This window comes from Hippichthys cyanospilos, chromosome 1 (genome assembly GCF_059441005.1).
Source record: "Hippichthys cyanospilos isolate Australia breed blue-spotted pipefish chromosome 1, RoL_Hcya_1.0, whole genome shotgun sequence".
NCBI classification, from domain to species: Eukaryota; Metazoa; Chordata; class Actinopteri; order Syngnathiformes; family Syngnathidae; genus Hippichthys; species Hippichthys cyanospilos.
This window is the reverse complement of record NC_142369.1, coordinates 13,249,675-13,272,088: the sequence shown is the minus strand read 5'-3', so window position 1 is coordinate 13,272,088 and position 22,414 is coordinate 13,249,675. Positions and strand designations below refer to the sequence as shown.

The window sequence follows — 22,414 nt, the reverse complement described above, 5'->3', positions numbered from 1 at the left end:
TCAGTGAATTCACTTGCGGAAAATATTCAAGTCAAAATTCCGGTTTCTGAGAGGCAAATTAAGAGACATGTTGTCAACCTAGTGACGGATAAAGATGTCATTTTTGGTCCTTGGATTCAACCGTCAGAACACGTTCATGTTACGACATTAACCCTGGTTTTTTTTTCGGTTACAATTTTTGGACTTTTGCATTATTTTATGTGTTCTATCAAGATAAAGCATTGAACAAAGAATAAACACAACAGAGCTGAAATTTCTGCAGGAATGTTCAAAGATGTCAAAAGGGCACCGAAATCTAACCTGCTTCAGATTGGCGTGCCAAAAATGATCGACTGGAGCATGATTTAAATCCAATTTTTGTCCCATTGACGCCATTGTAAATCGCCATTTTCCAAATATTGTAAACCCATTTTAGCATGCGTTTCTCACGTTTGCACTGCTGTTTGAACATTTTATTTTGTTTCCAATATTATTTCAAATAGTTGCACTTGAGTGTTGGTGTTTACCACTAGCGTCTGTCAGTCTGGGGGGGTAGTGTTAAAGAGGCAATGTGTAAGATTTAAACAGTTTTTCATGACGGCAGCAGGAGGTGCTGCATTTACCATTGACCGTCGGTATAACAAACATGGCAGCCTCCATGTAATATCATTCAAAAATAAATTGACCTACGATTATATTTAAAACATACTGTTGGTCCTTAAGAACACATTTATTTGCATGTTTTTTACATTTAGAATCATTTATTCCTTTTGAATGAAAAACGGTCAAAATCTTACATATTGTCCTTTAAGCGTTGCGCTGCACGGCTGATCTAAAAGGCTTTATAACTGTTGCTTTAGTATCCACTGTCTAAATTTAAATCAAACGGGTGGATCAGGGTTTTTTTTTCATTGCATTTTTGCAAAGTTACATTAGCTGAATTTGCCACGTCTGGCAAGATATATACAGTATGTGTCAAATTTTTAAACGTGTTTCTCTCAAAGCAAGGGATTTCAACTTGGCAGCATTTATAACTGCTGTGACTTCATAAATGTTTGAGCTACTGTATGCCCATATATTATATATCATTTTAAAAGGAATTAAGTGTAGTATTAGAATATACTGTATTTCATTTTTGGAGACAAAAGTCTGATTTTGAGAAAACATAACACATTTGTGTGATGGCTGCTTTGTGGTGTGAGATCATTGCAAGATGCAAATATCTATGCTTTTTGACATGAAAAGACTCATTTAGCCACTTTGAAGCAATACTGGGGCTTTAATTTCCAGCTCCTGTATATTAGAATTAAAAAAAAAAAATCTGGACATATGTACACAAATATATACTGTTGGTATATATATATACACTTACATAGAAAATAGTCTCTTTCCAGGGGGTGGGGGGGGGGGATACGATGTTAACAGCTAGCCCTGCTAGCAATTTGGGCGGCTAAGACACACATTCACACGTACATACTGTACGTACGTACACACACGCACAAGCAAGCATCTCCCAAATTGAGATGTGACCCTCGCTCCAAAAAAAAAAAAAAGGCTACTCACAGTCTATTATACGTTTGAAATTCTTTCAACAAAAATACTAAACATTCATCCAGATGCGGTAGGACATTTTTTTTTTCCCACTTGACGGTAGTTGAAAAGAGGGGCCGTGGCACTTTGGGTGATAGCGGGCCGATGAGCGTTTTTCAGTCGGCGTTCCGGAGCAGGTCGATGCGCAGGGTGAGCTCGTTGAAAGACGGACGCAGGCCCGAGTCGTTGTCCCAACACTCCTCCATGATCTCGTAAATCTGATGGGAAGCCGATCCCGCCGTTGAAAGCGATCCCGCATTTTGGATGCGGCGCCACCGAGACGAAAACCCCGTTTCCCGGTTGTGAGAAATGGCAAACCCACCTCGGCGGGACAGTGGACGGGCCGCGGGAGCCTGCTGCCCGACTTGAGCAGCTCCATGAGGTGGTAGACGATCAGTTGGCCTTGCTTGTCGTTACCCATCATGGACATAAATATCTGAGGAGGAGCAAAACCCCAAATGACTCAAGTGTAAGCGTACGTCCTGTTTTTAAGGACGGCGCTTACGGCCGGCGGGCTGCAGTTCTTCTCGCTGTGGGTGAAGAGCTCGTAGAGCACCACTCCGAAGCTCCACACGTCCGACGCCACCGAGAACCTGCTCTCCGACAGCGACTCGGGGGCGTACCTGAGGAGGACGGGCGTCAGGGTGGACGCCGGGGAGTCAACGGGGAAGGCGGCCTACCAAAAAATGGGGCTCTCTCCAGGTTCTTTGACCATGTAGTATTCCTTGTCCTGAGGGAGAACTTTGGTCAGCCCAAAGTCGCCGATCTTCACCCGTTGCTCGCTTTCCACCAGGATGTTGCGCGTGGCCAGGTCGCGGTGAATGTAGCGCTTGCCCGACAGGTACTCCATTCCCTGCATGCACGCCCCAATAGAACGGAGCTCACCTTTACCGGAAAAGCGGCGGCAGAGTGGACGCACCTTGCAGATCTGCGAGGTGTAGCGCATCAGCTTCTGGTGGTCGATCCTCTCCTTGTTCTTCATGAGGTAGTCTCGCAGGCTTCCGAAGGGAAGGTATTCCATGATGAGGCGCAGATTGCATCGGCCTGGCGAGGAGGAAAGCACTTTGGATTTCTGCCGTGGTTGTTTTTTTTTTCGGGTTGTGAGTTTCACCAATTTCTTCGAATGCGCGTTTTTGTTTGGGGATTTTGAATCCCAGTTTCGCTCATGATTTTTTGGAGATGGTGATTTTCAGTTAGGGGCGGCTAGAAGAAAAAATGTGCTGAGCACATCCGCCTCAAAGTTCAGAGTTCCAAGTTAGATTCCAGCTCACTCCAGTCTTCCTGTGAGGGGTTTGCATGTTCTCCCCGAGCCCGCATAGGTTTTCCTTGGGCACTCCGTCTTCCTCCCACACTCTAAAAACATGCACGGCAGGTGAACTGGACACACTAAATTGTCCTTAGGTGTGATTGGGCGCATGAACGTTTTTTTTGTCCTTCTGTGCCCAGCGATATAGGTTTTGACCAGGATTTTTGATTATATTTGATCTCTTTTGGCGAGTTCTGTTTCAGTGATAGTTTTGTTATTTACAACAGTTTTTTTTTTTTTTTTTTGGTGATTTACAACAATGATTTTTGGTCGCAAATTTTCAAACACTTGTCCATGGCTTTTGTTTTGGACTTTTTTTTTTGCTTTAGATTTAGGGTGTGATATTTTGCTGTGAGGAACACATCAAATATTTGGCATTTTGTGATTAGTTTAGGTTGTACATTATGGTCGTGGCTTATGGATGTGTGTCACAATTTTGTTAATTGTTTGAAATGGTTTTTGCTCTTGATTTTTGTTTATAGGTTACGGTCAGGATAATTGTTTTGATTTCTAGTCCGGTCTGTCGTTGCTCGCGATTTTTGGTTGAGGTCTTTTGGCTACACGGGGTGGTTGGGATCGCTGCCAAGAGAGCGTACCCGCGCTGTAGCAGACGCCCTTGTACTTGACGATGTTCTCGTGCTGCAAAGACTTGAGGATGTCGATCTCGCGTTCAAAGTCGCGGAGGTGCTCGGCCGTGCTGTGCTGTAGCTTTTTCACTGCCACCACCTCACCCGTGCTGTCCTGCAGAGGATCGTAGCGGCACATCTCCACGCTGCCGAAGTTGCCCTGAAATACATCCACAAACCACGGTCATGCTCAACATGGTTTGTTGGAACGTGGAGCTAGGTCATATCTTTTTAGGGTTTTGTTGGTTTTTTTTTGACGTGGGAAAAATAATCGAGATTTTAAGATTGTTGGAAATGAAGTAAGAAAGGCAATCTTTTTGGACGCGGAGGAAGAAAAAGTACATCATTTTTTGTTCAAAAGGTAAAAAGTTATTGAATTTGATCATGTTTATAACCTTATGATTTTTGATAAGCTGTATTTGTTAAGTTTTTGTTCGTGGTTTGGATTTTTGGTCAGATTTCCGATTACTTTTTAGAAAATCGTTTATAAGGTAATTGGTACAGTTATTTCGTTATGTTTTTGATTGTGATTTTGGTCATGGTAGAGTTTTTGGGTTTGAGCTAAAACAGCATTGTATTTAGTCATGCTTTTTAAGTCATGCCTTTTGTCAGGTTTTTGGCAATGAATTCGGTGAGATTATACTGTAGATTTTTGTTTTGTTCTTGGTCATGTCTTGCCCATAATTTTGGTTCCGATTTTAAAACGGTCATGAGATTTGTAACTGATTTTGGTCATGTTTTCTGTTCAATTACCACAATTCCCCAGATATAAGACGCACCCTTAATTTTAGGGTCAAATTCAGGTCTTTTCTACATTACCATGTATAGGATGTACGAAGAGTTTGGTGACAATGTAAACACTATAGCAAAACAGAATAAATCTCATCTTTGTAAATTCTTCCTATGTTCTTGCGTTCATGTCCGTAGGGTTAAGTTAAATGTGTTTCACATTCCCCACATTATAAGTTGTCAGTGAACGCTGCACTAGTGTAATGCTGAATGTGTTCCAAGCAGTTGTTTTTCCTTTTCCTTTGCCATAAATACCTGAAGTTCTGCACCATCTATGTTCCACTAAGTTTGTGATAGTGTGTAAATGCCAAAAGACCACAATTAATAAACGGGTCAAATGGAATACTCTTCCGTGTTCTCTAACCGGTGCACACAGCTCCATACCTCACCACTCTTAGTTGAATTAGCTGGAAACATCATAACCTTTACATAATCCGCTCCATTTTAGTAATATTTCTGCAAGTAAACAAGGATGGACTCGGACGGTGGTTTAGTCTGCGTGCTTCTTTTATTGAAAATAACGCCGTAACAACGCCAGCTAACACGAGCTGATCGCTGCAACAGGCACCGGCTGCTAACAGACACCTGACGTCCATTCCCTAGCTCATACTATTGGCCTTCATTTTTTTTATTTTTTTTTTTTTTTTTTTAACAAACTCAACTCTCAGCATTCCCATTCAACACAGATGAGTGCTGCCATTTTGAGCGGTACCTTTCCCAGCTGCTGTAAAAATATGAGGTGTCTTTCTTCAAACTGAGCTGGCTCCTGACTCTCAAAGCCTCCCAGCGTCCAGCCTGAAGCCGCCGTCCGGTTGGGAAGGATGTCGGTGTCCGCGATCAGCTCATAATCTGTTGTGGGCACGGGAAAAAAATGGACCACTTATATTCAACGTGAACCAGGACAATAACAAGAACAGCTTGATTGCATCAACCAACCCGGTGTGAAGAGGCCGTTCAGGTCCCGGATGACGGCGCGGAACGTGGGCCGGTACGTGGGCTCGTAGTCCGTGCAGTTGCTAATCAGATTGGCCAGCTCGGTCCATTTGGGGGCAGGGAGCTGGTGCTGGTCTTCGTAGAACAGACATTTCTGAAATTTGGGGGGAAATGATTAAAGACACAATTGTAGTCATTGCTTGTAGTTGTTTTTCTTGGTCAGACGCTTGAGACATGTTGCAATTTGATCAGGATTTATTGATAATGTCGTGCGGTGTTTTTTGAAGAGTCACCTTGGAGTCATCCAGCATGGCTAGCGGCCTTTCGCCGCCGCTGCAGAGCTCCCAAAGAGTGATGCCATAGCCCCACTTGTCTGCCGCCAGGCTTAAGTTGGCGGCGTCTTCGATGCACTCGGGGGGCACCCACGGAATCCTCTCAATTAAAACTGGCAGCAAACAAAATAAAAGCACAACCGTCAGTTGTTGAGGAATAATATTGTTATTGTTATGAGAATGGGATATTGAGTAATTAGTTTTTTGTCATTTTGTGACCAAGCGCTGTCAAATGAAAGAAAAAATAACACCATATTGGATAGTAAAACATATTAGATGAGAATGTACAGTAAAGGTAGCTGCAGACTTACTGTCTTTAGGCAGGACAGTGATGCTGATACCAGGATCACTGAGCTTAATGAAGGGCGGGTTCCCGGTCCGGCGGTCCTCCTCGCGGATAAGCAGCACATTTTTGGCGCACACATTTCCATGGACTAGGCGCTTCTCTTCCTGAGTCGTGGAAAAAGAAATGGCGATGAGCCATTTAGATTTGATGGATTGGGAAGCGTTCGTTTCCGATTTGAGCAGGATCTATAAAACTCCACTGAGTACAATGTGCCAATTTCATGAGCAGAAATGAGATTTTTCTAAAATTTGGCTTGCGGTTGTGTATTTTGGGGTCATGGTTTTTTTTGGTTCGTGCTTTTTGGTTGCTTGTTTCAGTCATGTGTTTTTGGTAGTGCAGCTTTCCAGTCCAAATTTTGTGTTTCTGATCATGTGTTTTTAACAACAGTCTTTGTCACGTGTTTTGTTCAGTCCGGCTCTTGGACCATAATTTTTTTTTTTAACTATAATTCTAGTCATGTTTTTAAGTCATAGGTTTTTTTTTTTTTTTTTGGCCATGTGTTTAGGTAACGATTGATGGATCATGTGCCTAGGTTATGATTATTGATCATGGCTTTCAGCAGTGATTTGGTGGTGTGTTTTGGACATGTTTAATTAACCAATGTGCAGGAATGAGAAGAAAATATACAGTATACAGAAATCAAGAAAAAAAAATGCATTCAAAATGTTTTTGGTTTTGCAGGTTGCATTAACACAAGCTACAATAGCTCAGGTACCATATTTGTAAACTAACTGTGAGAAAACATTAAAAAACTCTTTTTTGGATGGATTGCTCACAAGTAGCCAAAATGCTGCTTTTTTTGTGAAGTGACTTGAACTGAGTTCACTGCCAACCATCCAGCGCTTGTAATCAACTTGAGAGAATTTACTGAGAGCATATCTTTTTACTTTGGGTTCAACCCTGGGTTTTGACTACATACCAGGAAGTTCATAGCCCAGGCCAGTTGTTTGGCTACCTCCAGCTTCCACAGTATGTTCAGCGAGTTCTTCTTCTTCTTCAAGTAAGTGTCCAGGGAGCCAAACTTCACATATTCCTGCACCATGATGTCTAAAGAAACAAAATCAGTTACGCTGTTGTCTCTCAGTTTGTCACATCCTTAATTAGGATCATATGGCAACAACACATCTGAAAAAAAAGGTCCTAATATACAACCCTTTTCTTCAGATGTGAAAGCGTTCGAAAATATGTGTGGGGTTGACTTACTCTCCTCGCCACACACGCACACGCCGTAGTTAAGAATCAAGTGCTTGTGGGATAGCTGGCTCATCATGCTGGCTGCTTCAAAGAAAGACTGCCGGGAGGGCAAAAGGAATTAATAAAAAAGCACACATAAGATGCCTGTGACCACAACAAAAGACACAAGTGGAACTCATCCGCACTTCTTTCAATCACGACACGAGGAACTGAAGAGTCTTTCTATGCAATGCATTTCTACATGGTCAACAGAGGGATTCTCAGATCTTCATTCTTAAAAATAATAAACTGTGTCATTCACCAACTCCATAGGAGTACAGAAAGCTATTTAAACAACACACTTAATAAGGTTTCAAAAAAAATTGCTGGGTAGAGTGAAAGCCATTTTAACCAAATGATGGGATTCAAGTCAGTCAGTGAGGACGTTTAGTTTTATGGGTTTTCATTGGCCAAAATGCCAATGATTTATTTGTTATACCGCTTTTATTTTGCCTTGTACTGTCCTGCCACACTTGACGCAAAATGTCCTCACAGCACCTCAGGGACTCGAGTAATGACTGTCAATGTTTTCTGTGTGTGGTCATGTGGCCTTTGCAAACCGAGCCCTGAGGCACTATGATGCCATTTTCAGTCTACACCAAGTGATAGTACAAGGCAAAATGTCTACCCTATGAGATGGAAAAAAATGAGTGGATTTTTCAAAATAATTCGTACTATACAAATACAATTTTAATCAGAATATAGGGTTTAGACCAGGGGTCACCAACCTTTTTGAAACCGAGAGCTACTTGTCTGGTACTTAGTAATATGAAGGGCTACCTGTTTATGTGAAGACCCTGATCATGTCCTAGAAAATCACCGTGCTCTATCACTTGTAAACTATTTACGGAACAGGTCTGCGGGCTACTCATGTGATACTCTTTGAGATGCATCAAAATTTGGTATTTTTCTGCATGGATCATAATCTACAAAAGCAATGTTAATCAGGTTTAGACTAGTGCAAATTCAAATGATATTAGAAGGCTTTATTTCCAAGTCCTACCTCAGAGTAGTTCCTGTGGCCCTGGTCCAAGACTTTCATGACCACTTCAGTTTGGTGCACAAGTCCATAATCTCCAAGCTCCTTGCGCACACCTTTAAATATCTTTGTAAATGTCCCTTGACCAAGGCTCTCCTCCTGGGAAATGTGATAGAAAACGCATTTCATTGTCGAGAAAAAAAATCTAATGGTGAATGCATGCCAAAATAAATAAATTAATAAACATACAAATTCCAGGGCTTCCTTCTTGATTGTGTGAAAGACCATCTGGCTAACTTTGGGTTGATGCAATGATGGTGACGGAGGCACATCAGATGCCTTGTTTTTCCGACACACCAGAAGACAGGATTTTTCTACAAACAAACAAAAACTTTTTATCTTAAAAGTTCATGCTTTGCTAAGTGGCTAAAGCGGGAGAATCATACTAACGCAGGTCTGTCTCTTTAAACATACCTCTTTGACCTTCAAGATAAATGAAGTAAGTTTCATTCTCTTCATGACTTGCTTACTATGACATTACCCACACACAATTCTTGTTCTGTCTAGATTGAAGACAGTTGTTTTCCGCCATAATCTCGTCATTAGCACGTTGCAGTGACGCTGCTACCGCCTTGATAACACAAGCAGCTACAATATGAAGAGATAAAGATAAAATCTCTGCCCTCAAAATGAGCCTTTGAGAATTTGCTTGAAACCGTAGCCAATACTGTGGAAAAGTGGCATAAGTCCTGCTGGAATACAATTATTTTTGAAGCCTCCTCTTCCACAAGTGCATGTATTTAGTGTCACACAGGAGCATGCATTAATAACTGAACTAGAAAATCATTTTAGGTACACTGAACGCTTCATTATGTAAACCCCCACAGTCAAATAGGAGGAAGTATGCATCAGGACAAAAAGGCAATAGTTCTCTCTTGCAATAATACTTAAATAATAATACTGTAATTATAAAAAATCAGGCTCTAAAGAAAATTTCAAACATTTACGGCGGCCATCTTTATCTGCAAGTTTTTGAAATTTATAATAATTGAATTTATTCATATTTAATCAAAAAAGGGCCTACATCTTACATATTGTCATTTGAAGACCACAGAGTCAATAGGACACAGGGACGCCTGACACTGTGGCTATTTTAGGATCATTTGGGTAATTACTATGGGACTTTAAAAGGCAAACTCACCCTAGAAATATTTACTGAAGTATTCAATGACAACAATCACTAAATGCATGGAAACACCCTCCTAGAAAGCTAAGTTAAAAAAAAAAAAAAAAAAAAAAACACTAGTGGAGAAGGAGGATGCTCCGGTTTCTTTCAAACAATCTGTGGCAATATTCTGGTTTTCCAGTTGAAGAAAAGGATGGTAAAATATTAGCAGATTAAAAAAAAAAAAAAAAAAAGTATGCATTTTGCTAAACTATTTAGTATGGGCAAATATCTCAGCGGTAGCTGAAAAAAAATAAGCTTGCCTCTTCTTTATATTTAGAGTTGCATGCCAAATCATTGAGTTTGTTGCAGTCTGCCAAATAAAAAGAATTCATTTTGAAAATGGTAAAATTTATTATTTCATAATGTAAAATTTGCAAAAATACGGTCTCGTCCCGTGGACTCAATGTCGTGAGAAATCTGGTCTCATGTGATTTGTGTGTCGTCACACCCCTAATACTTACTTACCTTTCGGTTTAGGAGCGCAGCACTTGCTGAACTGAAAAATGAAGCTATCAGAGCGCACTGCTTCCTTTTGGTAACAGCCCAGTAGATCCTTCAGGCTGCTGAAGTTTCTCTTGGTTCCACTGAGGTTGAACTCGCCGTTAGCCGATCTGGTTATCTGGCAGTGCTTGTACTCAACCGAGTCATACACCTGGGAGAGGGCACGGATGTGTTTATAAAGTTTATTTCGATAGGTTTGGATAGTAAGAGGGGATTAAACTATAAAAACATTTCATTTATTTATTTAATTTTTATAAGGTCATGATTGCAGATTTTCATATATTGCTTTTGGTTTCATTATATCACTTTTTGTTGATATGTAAATCGCGGGTAGGAACTGAATTCAATCAGAGCTGATAGAATGAAGGTGTTACAAATGAATTCACACCTCGAATATTTTCTCCAAAACCAAAAAACACAAGGAGAACCTCACACTGGACTCAAAAGCTCTCAACTATGAGTTAAATAATGAGAATGGAGCATTGTTTAGAACTTGTTTTTCTTTATAATATTCAAGGCCAGCTCTTCGATTTGAAAGTCATAAAAACAAGACTATAATGTAACATGTATACTGTATATGTGTCCACTTGTTGAAGGAAAATGTTCAATCAAAAGCCTGTCCATGAAAGAAGCCAAAGTACGTGGGATAAACCTACGGAGTCATGCCGAGAACAAGTAAATTCCAAAAAGGATCAATTTCAGACCAAGAACCTCAGACCTGTGAGGCAGATGTGCTAACTACCAAGATGATACTTTGATCATAAGGTACCACATTCGTGCAGAAAACAGCATAATTACAATGAATGAATAAATTAAGTATAATTCAGGCCCATGTGGAATAAAACTAAAAACAGAGATGCCTTTGAATATCATTACTGCTTGGTGTTGAGTTGAGTTGGTCTCCTTTATCTCAAAGCGCGCCTGTAATTTCAAATGACAATAAAGGCTATTACATAACCATTAATCATCTACTTTGAGCTATTATCCATGGTTTTGAGGTAATTTGCCTAAAACCAATATGCCAGAGCACAGGCCTTTTTTTTCATAGATACAATCTGCATACTTCTATGTTCTCTTTGCCACGAGTGATAAGGTCAGTGTTTGCCAAGCAAACGGACACTATTGGGTTCGGAATGCGTGCTGATTGCATTCACGGCGTAAAACTACATTGCCAAGTCTAAAATTCAGTTATTTTCCCTTTGTTGCGTACCTCTACAGCGAATGTCAGAAAGTACTTGTTGAAGTCCTTATGGCTGCACCTCAAAATGTACAAGCCACGCTTCTTTGTGGATCTCTGCAACCGGTTGATGGCATACTCCATTCTATGACGAGATTGGCAGTCCATCATCAGAGATCACCAGCACAAATCGATGGCTTCAAATAAAATCACTTACGAGACTGGGCCATAGCAGTGGCAGGCGATGGCCTCCACCAGCCTAGGGGGTGCCACTTCTTTGCAAAGATAGTGATGCGCGTCCGCAGCGAGCCGATAGTGGCCGTCGATCAGGGACACGAAGGAGAGTGCTTCAGAAAGACTAGGAAACTCCAAATCCTGGAAAGCAATGAATATCGGAAAGATTAATTGAAGCAAAATACACTTTCATCAAAGAAGAAAGAATTCCATTAAAAAAAAAAAAATGGTGAGGACAATTTTAAAAAATGTTTTGAATTTCTGTATTAGGGGCATAGTTTTCCTTCCAAATTAATTTGTAGGAATGTTCAGTACCACTTTTTTTTTTTAGACCAATACCAATGCCAGTACTTAACTCTTGCGGAATCACTGATACCTCTATTTAACATTTACAACCCCCCCACCCAAATTAAAAAAAAAAAAAAAAAAGAGAAAAAAACAATAGGCTTAATTATTCCAATTTTGCATTTTTTTTCTTATAATTTCATGGATTGAATGGCAAGTTTGTATTCTTCAACTTTGAAATTACTATCTTGGGATCGTGAAACTGCTCTGAGAGCAAACAATATTTGTATCGGCTGCCATCACGAGTACTGATATCTTGAAATAAGAGCAGGTATGGGCCTGGTACCAATACTGGGTATTGGAATTTGCCCATTCCAACTAAACAGTGCATCCGACGATACTACAGCTCTGCTGAGTTTTTGGTTTTCTGAAATAGCCAGCTCACAAACAAAACAAAACAAAACAAAAAAATAACTCGATCATGTTACTTGACATTAAATGGCTAGTCATTTGTTGACAAGCATTTAATGTCAGTTCTAGGTTATACAGCATGTTTCACTCTATTAAAGAAACATATCTATTCTTTGTCTTTTGACTCAATATGAGACTCGTCATTGTTCTATTATATTTTGTTATGTTTTTAGTTCTGTTTTTACTTCATAGAATTTGCATTTCTTATTTATTGTTTTGTTTATGGGCCCATGTACAACATTTTGTACAACTTTCAACTTCTGGTTAAATATAAGATATCTCTGTAAAAACAGTTAAAAATCCACATTCTGGATTTCACGGTCACACTGAAATTACCAGATTCTTGCCATCCTGCTTGCTGATGGTGACCAGACGGCTCTCAGAAGCAGCGTCCTTGTTGGCCTGTTTGACGATAATGTCAACAACTTCCGGAAAATCACACAGTGTCTGCAGCTCCTGAAAAAACAACAAAATCCAAGTCGAGAGGAAAATAAATAACTGCTGGTAAGGATGGACAAATAATTAAAAGAAAAAAATCACAGATATGTAGCATCTAAAATGATAGAAGTTACACATTTCCAGCTTGGGAATCTGAAAAGCCTAAAATTTGCAAGTTGATGAACAATTTCGGGAAAAAAAGAAAGATACCTTCAAAGTAGGACTAATGTTTTGTTATTCTCACAAATATTGCAAAAATTTTTCAGATACTGTGTGAATGGGTTTGAAATATTTTCCCATGTAAAGGATTTTTTTAATCTGACCAACACATTCAATCTAAGATGTGGTAATATTTTTATTATCAAGATTGTCAGGAGTACAAGCAGTACCATAGTATAAAATAGTATAGTATGGCACCGTATAATAGTTTTAGCCAACGCAAAGGTTGAGCCAGTGTTTATCAATACACTGCATTCCCTAGTAACAATTCATGACTAAAGGGTGATGTGAAATGAATAACTTTTTATTCATCACACAAAAAGAGGGATGTTTTTTTTTTCAAACAATTTCATGATTCTAGTGGTTTACTGAGATTAATTATAAATGCTTGACCTTTCCAGAATATGATACTGAGGGATAAGCTGAGTACTAAAGTTTGTAAACACATAACAATGGGGCCAAATTTGAAGACTTTCCACGCCATTGCCTTTGAGTCATTCTCATTTACTGGTGAGGAACTTGTTGAATAGCTAAAGTCCACCAAGTGAATCTACATATACCGCAGAAATGTGCACCAACCTGATCGGAATCTTTCAGTTTCTCTCGGCACCACTGTATACCGGTGTCGGCGGCCACCATGAGGACGAGCTGTCCGCTGGATGCTTCGCGGACCTGGAAGGTCTCCGTGTAGAAGGATTTCTCCAGTGACTCCATGCTGATGAGATACTTGAGCTTGAGGTCACGTGCGGTGGCGCGGAACTGGCTGAACTGCTGGACGAAGCGCTTGAAGCGGAAGCGGATGCGCTTGCGCGTCAGGAAGCTGCAGTCTTCGATGTGCGAGCGCATGTCCTTGGGCAGGAACAACTTGTAGCTGTGTGCAGAGCGCAGGCTGGAAGTTAACATGAAAACCACCAATGGGCAAAGTATGGCGAAATATGTTAATTTTGCCCACCGAGTGTTTGCATTATCACGTGTCCCGCAATACTCCCACTACTAGAAATAGTTATTAAAGAAGAGTTCTTTTTTTATTTGTTATTCACATTGAAGTTGGTTAAAGTAATGATACAATTAAAACATAATGTTAAAATGAGGGATATACTATACCAACATTTACATGAAATTAACTTATTTTACATTTCATTTTATGAAATAACTGGTTTATTGGTGAATGTAAAAACATAAAAAATTATTAACATAACTGTATACAGTACATATTTTTAACAACAATTTGTCAATTTATTCTAATGGTAACTAAAAATAAATGTCTTTTTTTAAAAAAGAACATGAATTCATTTAGAATATTGACTTAAAATAATGCAAACACGAGTAATATAAATACATTTAGTCTCGATCAAAATATAAATTTTAAAAATTAGTAAATGTTGAACTTTTTGTTTAAATTCTTCGAATGATAAAATGAATTGCAAATCCAAATAGTTTAATTAGGCCTACATTATTCTAGTAAAAATATAAAAGTCTGCCAACTGCATACATGTGACTTGATTACATTGTTTTTTACACCTTTCTGCCCAAAAGTCCCATTTGATGGGCAGGGCAATACGTCCCCCCCCAAAAAAAAACCAACAACCCAAAAAACAAAACAAGTTGTGCGTAAAAGTGGAACGGATTACAGAACTTTGCAATGGAAAAACACATCGCCCTATCAACAAATTATGTTAGAGCATAGACATGGTCACTACCTTGTGGTGCGGTAGATGTCCAGCGGTGACATTTGTTTCTCATTAGCAATCCGCGTCATGTCCAGCACGGCCATACCAAGGCATTCCTGCTGGGTCTCATGGGAGTTGGAAAGCTTTACCAAGCCGCTAATGAAATCACTCCTCCACTAGAGGGTTATTCCCAGACAGACAGAAACATCAGAAACAAATAATCTTAGCTGCCTACCGTGCTTCTTACATTACTAGTTTTGAGCAAATATAGGCATGTTACTGTTGTGTTGGGGTAGTATTCTAATAATCAGAGTGTCTGAATTGTGTGAAAAATGTAGAAATAAATCAGATGGTACGACAAGATATATCTTCTGAAGTTGCAAAAATATGCCTGAGATACCGCTACAAATATAGTTGCAAAGTTGAATAAATCAGACATGGATGACAGCATTGTCTTTCATAAAATCCTTTGTATTGGTTAAGCCAGTATCCCATTGTGGGGCGAACGCTGGTGAGCGTGCACGAAGGTAGCGGGTCTTTTGAGGTGCTCTGCTCCAAGAAACACTTTCTTCTTATCAGCTACTGTAATATTCCCGTGCGTAAACAAGGATGAACTCGGACACTGGTTCAGGCTGCTTGCTTCTTTTTTTGGAAAATATTGCGGTAGTTGCAGCTAACAAGCTGCTTATGTTAGCTGAGGTTGTTTGTCCTGGTTGCTTATAGCCAATTGACTGCCTCGAGTCTAGCTCGTCCCATTAATAACCCGTCCCGTTAATAACCATGATAAAGAAAATGTCTGATAGTGAAATTTGCATCTGTATGTCATAACTCACCTTATGTGGCTGATTGATGCAATTTTTCTCAAATGTAAAAAAAAAAAATCTCATCTTTAAGTTACCATTTATGGGACACACCCATATTTTTAGCCTTCATTTTTTGGGGAAAAAAGTGCGTACTATATTTGGGGAATTAAGGTACTTTTTTACCAACCGTGTTGAAGGATTATGAATACCACCATTCTTAAGCGTGTCCTTGGCCCATGCACTTACATATAACTATGACCCTGCTGCATGGATAACACATCACACCTTAAACGCTGTAAGCTGATTGGCAAAACGCTAACTAAACAACGTGCTCACCTGATAAAACAGGTATGACATCACATAATCGTCCAAGACGGGACTTTCTGATCCCTTTGCGACACCATATCGATACGCCCGGGATGCCCCACCGCTGTACCAGCCAGGGTAGTAGTACCTGTGATGAACGCACAACGCATCGTTATTTGACGTATTTCCAATGTCAGCGAGTCAGATTGTTGTACGCTACCTTATTCTAAAAAACACGTCTTCTGAAGCAGATTCATCTAGGTGGAAAATATGGTTAGGAGGAAACCACAAGGAGTCTCGCTCCCTGAAGAGGCCGAAGAGATTAAAGTAGAGAGGCGAAATACCTGCGGACAAACAAACGTCAAGAATGCACTGCAGCTTTCATACTGATTAGCCAGTACTCGTTATTTAAAAAGCCTGATGTTTGAAGGGCCAAAATCTGCCGGCCAATTAATCATCCAGGCCCTAAATAAAATACCTGCTGTTACTAGACTGTAAAGTCCACCGTCTGCCTGGAGCTAATCATACTCTGTCCATTAATCGGTCGACAAAGAATGGCAAGAAAAGTACGTCTACCGGACAGTTCATTCGAAGACTGCACCGCTCAATGGGAGCTTTTCCATGCAATTTTGTGAGGAAACGACACTTCATTGCATCCGAGTGATATACTCAAATTTGTTTTTAGTGCAAACACAAGTGAGCACGAGGTCAATAAATTTGGTCGTGAATGTCAACAGTGTTTGTTCTATCATCAAACGCACAACGCTTTTAGGTCTGGTGTTAAGTTCTTCTTGTGGTTTGTGGTTTTTGAGAAAACAAAATTAATCTGGGTGTAAATGTTTGTTTGTTTTTTTTTTAACAGGGAAACAGCTTTGTTCTATCTAACATTTACTTCATTTCCCTCTTACAACTTTGATACCGACAAAGAGCAAGACAATAGCCTCCTAATAGTAAAAAAGAGAGAATAAAACTACATGAATAAGACCAAACATCTAATATCATCTTTTTGTTTTCCTTTTTAGTGAAGCCATAGGTGGCAAATTTTGATAATCAATTAATCAAAACCATTTTGATAATCAATTAATCGTTTTGAGACCTACTTTAAGTGTCCAAATCTTCTCTACTACAGCCTCTCCCCACTAAACATTCTCCTTCTTCAGTAGTCCTGCATAGCGATGGGCCCGGCAACACCGATGTATCGGCGAGTGTGTCAAGCTAATAGACCAAAACTCTGTGTCGGTGCACATAATGCATTTAGAAAAATCATGTGACAGATATAACCGCTGTAGCACTCAATCTGTACCTGTAACAAAGGCGCTGAACTTTATAAGGAATCGCACCTGTCACTGAGTTGTGTCTTTGCTTAATGAATGACGAATCTTTCAATTATTACGTCAGCGTGATAAGGATCCGAAAAGAAGAAGGAAAGTTCCTGCTCGTGGGACTATTTCAACCTCTTATCAGCAAACGGCATTTTTCATTGTCAGCAATGTTGGTTGCTTGTCACGACACCTCACACAGTGGATATTTAGCTCAATGTTCAACACGTTCTAACATAATATATATTTCTATTGTTACTGTAGGTTTGATTTTTTAATATGCACTGAATGAGGCAATTTTAAAATATACAGTATTTATGCCATTACGTGTTTTGCGGCATACGAAGGCTTGCATAGAAAATGTCTAATTATAGTAAGCAGTTAGTATATTTAATCACTAGTATTTAATGCATATATCTTAATTTCCTCCATTTCCTCCATTGTTTTTAGGCATACCAGCTACATCATTATCCTGTAAGAGAGTTTATAAAAGAACTCATTTTATAATTTTACAGCCAATATGATTTTTTTTTAATATAAAAGTGCACAAAGTGTACAAAGTGAACAGTATCCTCAATAAGCAACATCACTTCACAATCATGACACTTTCACTCTGATTATCACATTGACAAATTCATATTATTTATTGACAAATAATTTATTTCAAATCTATTAATTTATTTCAAATCTATTTTGAACTTGGATAAAATTAGAAAAAATATTAAAAAATAGACAAACATAAATACTGCCTATAGGTTGGGTGCAATACACGTAATATCCATCAAGGGTCCCATTGAGCAAAGTGACACAATACCAACACAGTATTTGCCCATGTATTGATACTCTTTAGGTGGCCTCATTTACCCACCTTTATATAAGCAGAATTATTATCGTTGTTTTGGATAGAAAAATAAAACATTTGCAAAACTTTGCATTTATTTTGGAGAAAAACAATTTTTTTCCTGATATTACCACGCTAATAACAAAATCTTAGTTTAATTATGATATTGCACTAGTGTCAATTAGAAATAATTTCCTGTTTTTGAGAAAAAAAAAAGACAGGAATAAAAGTTGCTTTTTTAAATCCAATTCACACCTAAATTAATTATTAAAGGAAATCAGTAGTTGCAGGCCTAAAGTGGACTCCACTTCTTAAGCAAATACCTTTTCTATTATAGTTAATCTAAAAAAAACAAAAACAAAAAAAAAAACAATATTGATCCTTTGTAATTAGAAAATTGCACTCTACTGCATTGGAATGTTGATTTGAATTTCTTTAATTGTTCAGCCCTCGTACTAAGTCTCGTGTAAAAAAAAAAAAAAAAAGGAATTATAGTGATTTGCTGAATTAGTCAAGTTAAAGAAAACTACAGTTGATGAAATATATTTAAAAAAAAAAATGTCCCCAGTACTCACTGCATGCTTTGGCAGCGTCGATGCACAGCTCCTCGGCCACGTAATCACCGGCCGGGTAGCCCAGAAATTTGCAGTCGGACTCTTCCTGGATGCCGTGATAGAACTGAAGCCTCAAAACGGTGGAGGCAGCGGCTGTGGCGCTGGCGGCCCGGTTTGAGTCTGGACACTCCCGATGGGCACTCCCGTTGCGGTGTTGCACCGTGGAGCACGTGTCCGGTGTAGTGTCCATGGCTTGCTGAGTGGCCATCAGCAAAGAGCCACCTTCAGTTAGTTACATGTGGGAAGGAAAAGAAAAAGTCATAAAAATGGTAGTCAAATTGAAAAATAATGGCTTCCTTTTAACCAGACTTTTTGTGTCTCTTCACAAACGGCTACTTGATACGGTTTTGTGGGTCTAATCTTGGCACCTAGGACTGACTTAAAAAAAATTGTGGGCCAATAAAGTCACCTAATTCATATATTCACATTACTTATGCTTAAGAGGAAGACTTAAAAAAAGGCTGCTCTTTAAGAAAAGAGAGAATTTCTCGAGCGAACAGATTTTCTTTTTAAATACAGAAACGCATGAGACACTACTACGAAAAATTTACGTAGCCTCTACATCAAGGATCAGCAACTCCAAGCCTCGAGGGCACCTGTACAGCATGTTTTCAGTGATTATTTTTTCATAACTTGGCCTTTATTTAGAACTAAAATGTTGAAGGTCAAATTGACTCAAGCACACTGCATATAAGGCATTATGCTCACAAATGCATTTTTTTCTCATATAAGGGTCTAACTGGAAATATGGTTCCAGCAGGGGTCAACTACATCAGTGACTCTCATCTTTATGTTTGTAAACTTTCTGTGAAACTTGGAACACATTGCAAGAGACTGGCATATTCATGCTAAGTCACAGTTCCTAAAAATGCACAAATTCACAGTAGGGCTGCACAATTAATCAAATTTTAATTGCAATCATAATATTGGCTGCCATGATTAATTACGCTGATCCTAGGCGATATTAACATATAAAAAGCTGGCCACACTACTTGTCAAATCAAGCCCTTTGTCATCCTGCCACCAGGAGGCAATGTTTCCAACATGTTTGCATGACAAAATCATCAGCTTTTCTCACCCTAATACATTATTTGCCAGCGTGAATTTTACGTACATAAAATTTTTCGTAGTAGCGTTGAGTTTTTCACCCGATTCCTAATATATGAGAAGTAGCCATCAATTGAGACCCATTTTGAAAAAAATCCGATTGGAATAAATTTGATCTGAAATGACCAAAAATGACATTTTGACTGCTAATTGATTAAAACTTGCTTAAAAGTAATAATGTGCTTGGTTCTAAGTAGGCTTCATTGTTTTTGTTGGTTTGCACTCATTGGTTGCAAGTAAGTTAGCTGTGTTTCCCTGTTTGCCATATGTTTTAATAATTATTTTTTGTGTGTATTTATTTTAGTTTATTATTTATTACTATTTGTAAGTATCAAGCAATGAAGCCTTGTTTATATACTGTTTGTTTAAAAAAAGGCAATATATAGACATGTTTGAACAAACGTGATGAATAATCGTGATTGAAAATCGTGATTTCAATATTGACCAAAAAAATCGTGATTATTATTTTGGCCATAATCAAGCAGCGCTAATTCACAGTATGTTACTACCCGCAGGCAGTTTGGAAAGCCCTGCTTTATGCAATGCAGACAACCTTTTACTCACAGGAAATCAATTTTGTCGAGTTCAGCAAAAAAACAAAACAAAAAAGTAAACATAACTCAGTTTCATCATTTCAAGCACTCCTGAAAGGGACACATACTAAAAACGTACTTTGCTTGTATTCAAAATGGTGCTCAAAATAGCTTTCATAAAATCCACCTTCGGCATTTTCGATATTGAGTTGGGGTCTTCCTCAACTGTTTTTGCGTGATATGTGGGGTACCCTTATCTATTCACTAAGAACTAGAGGTGCAATGAGGGATGGATTGATGGGGGCTTGTTTTCCCCAATGCATTTCAATGATCGTCAATTATACGCACATTTTCGATACTGGCGGTCCCTATCACCGCCGTCCACTGCGTGCATGGGAATGGATGTATGAGGAAACTGGAGTTACTCAAGATTCGAACCCAAAATCTGAGAACCGTGAGGCAGGCGTGCTGAGCACAAGTCCACCCTATTGCTTCATAAAATTGTTTTTTTTTTTTTTTGTAACCTGTCAACATGACCCGTCGTGTGTAATTTAAAACAAACTAATCCCAGAAAGAGGACAAATTAACCTTAAGCAGGTAACCTTTGCAGTAAGCAAACACTCACACATTTCTCCTCCCACCGCCGTGGTTGGATGATCGGTGACGTCACTAAACAACCTCTCGTATCCCCGGTGACAAGTTTAGCAGCTTATATGGGTAATATGGTGTTTAAATAGTCAAGCTCTAGGTGATTTGTGACGGGATGTTAAACACTTACTTCGCGAGTTGAGTAGCCAGCGGTGCGGCTAGCCAGCTAGCTCACTGCTAGCTCCTCCGTAGGCCACCAACAGTCTTGGACGACTTTGACAGCTCACACTTTTTCTTTGGGAATGCGATTTAAAACAAGCCCTCCAACGAATACGCTCCAAAGTGTCCCTGCTCACTCCATCTCACCCGTCTTGCTTCTCGACTGACCGCTTTAGGGAAGCCCAACAAGACCAGTTCCCCGTGTCGCTCCACCCACAACCCCCTACAAGCAACTTTATCTCGTCAACATAACTTTAAAGCTAACACAAGCTCCAGAGTGGCCTAAAAACCAGCAATGACCCTCCCGGTTCACCCACTATATCGCGGCGACGACCGTGCCAGTGGAATCGCGGTGGCCCATTGAGCTATATCGGGATAAGTTATCCACTTGTTGCGCTGCAGCGCTAACTGTGGAAGAGCTTGCTCCGCTAGCTTGAAAGCGACAGAGGGCTCAAGTCAACAAGCGACCTCTCCCACCGCCCGCGCGCTGCGTTCAAGGCCAGCAGAAATCCCACGATCGCCTGTGATCGCTCCGTATTCTTTCATTTTGCTTTCGTTGCGTTTACTTGTATGCTCTTTGTCTTTACGGGTAAGTGTGCAATGGAGTCAAACGCGCAACTATAACGATTGTAATTACTTTCTTCCATAGTTATGGTAACAGTTACAAGCAAGGACAAAGAGCACTCTAGTACATGAACAAGTTAAATAAATCGTTAGACTAGTAACGTTATTCAAGTGTTCTCGCTCAGCGCTTCTCAAATGAGGGTGTTAGCGGGAACTTGAATGAACTACAGGCGGTACTTGAGGTTTTAAATAGAACAAACAAAGAAACATGCAACAACCCTTTAAAAATAATTATTGCGAAATCAAATCAACTTTATATGTGTTTGTCACACTTTTAACTAGTTTTTAAATCAGAGACTGGTAAAAAAGTGTTCAAAAGAGAGATTGGGAAGAAAAATGCTTGTTATTTTCCCCCCCAGATTTTAAAAGTTGAAGACAACTTGCAAGTTTTGTATTTTCACCAGAAACTTGAAGTCGAATCAGCTTTTGGTGGCCCACATAAAATGATGTGGTGGGCTGGATCTGGCCCCCAGGCCTTGAGTTTGATATCAGTGCACTAAGAGGACACTTTATGTTGAATAGTTTTCTGTGGACAAATATTTATTCATAATTGTTTCTTTTTGAGTACGGACCTGACACTTTATGTTGATTAGTTTAGAGGGGGGATAAATTTTCATTAATAATTATATTAATGATTTATTTTTGGTAAAAGCTCTACTGTAATCCCAAAACAGACGTTTTATGTTTCAATATTTTCTGTGGACAAACATTTATTCATAATTATTTATTTTTGAGAACAGGTCTGACACTTTATGTTGATTATTTTTTTGTGAACAATTATTTATTAACAATTAACTTAAGGAATTATTTTGTGAACAGATCTCTTTCTCTTCTCTTGATTATCTTTTGTGGAGAAATATTTATTAATAATTAAGTTTTTACTTTCTGATATCAGATTGTTTTTCTATGATCCAAAAGACGACACTGAAGGTTGATTATTTTTTTGTGGAACAATACAAATGAAGTTTGAAAGTGTCTAAATTTGAATAAATCAGACACTGATGTCATGGTCTAAGTCTTTTTTTTTAAACCCCAAAATGCTTTGCACTGGTTAAGGAATGTGGTGACCGATGGTTGTGTTATTAATTTAGCTAATGCTAAATGCTGTTTTTGATGACAGTTCC

General features: G+C 39.2%; 1 protein-coding gene across 1 annotated transcript; it reads right to left on the bottom strand.

Annotated features, from left to right (window-relative positions):
- Positions 1 to 1,235: 1,235 nt before the first annotated feature.
- jak2b (Janus kinase 2b) lies at positions 1,236 to 21,116 on the bottom strand. Its single transcript, XM_088416106.1, has 24 exons — positions 20,638 to 21,116; positions 18,181 to 18,441; positions 15,666 to 15,789; positions 15,476 to 15,593; positions 14,367 to 14,512; positions 13,246 to 13,537; positions 12,346 to 12,465; positions 11,237 to 11,394; positions 11,053 to 11,164; positions 9,807 to 9,993; positions 8,363 to 8,487; positions 8,138 to 8,272; positions 7,105 to 7,192; positions 6,821 to 6,948; positions 5,867 to 6,005; positions 5,517 to 5,668; positions 5,227 to 5,377; positions 5,003 to 5,139; positions 3,472 to 3,661; positions 2,489 to 2,613; positions 2,250 to 2,422; positions 2,075 to 2,192; positions 1,892 to 2,005; positions 1,236 to 1,787 (listed from the first exon to the last, which is right to left on the bottom strand). Exons 2-24 carry the CDS (start codon positions 18,425 to 18,427, stop codon positions 1,686 to 1,688), a joined length of 3,381 nt encoding a protein of 1,126 aa, XP_088272232.1. The 5' UTR covers positions 18,428 to 18,441; positions 20,638 to 21,116; the 3' UTR covers positions 1,236 to 1,685.
- Between the last annotated feature and the right edge of the window lie 1,298 nt (positions 21,117 to 22,414).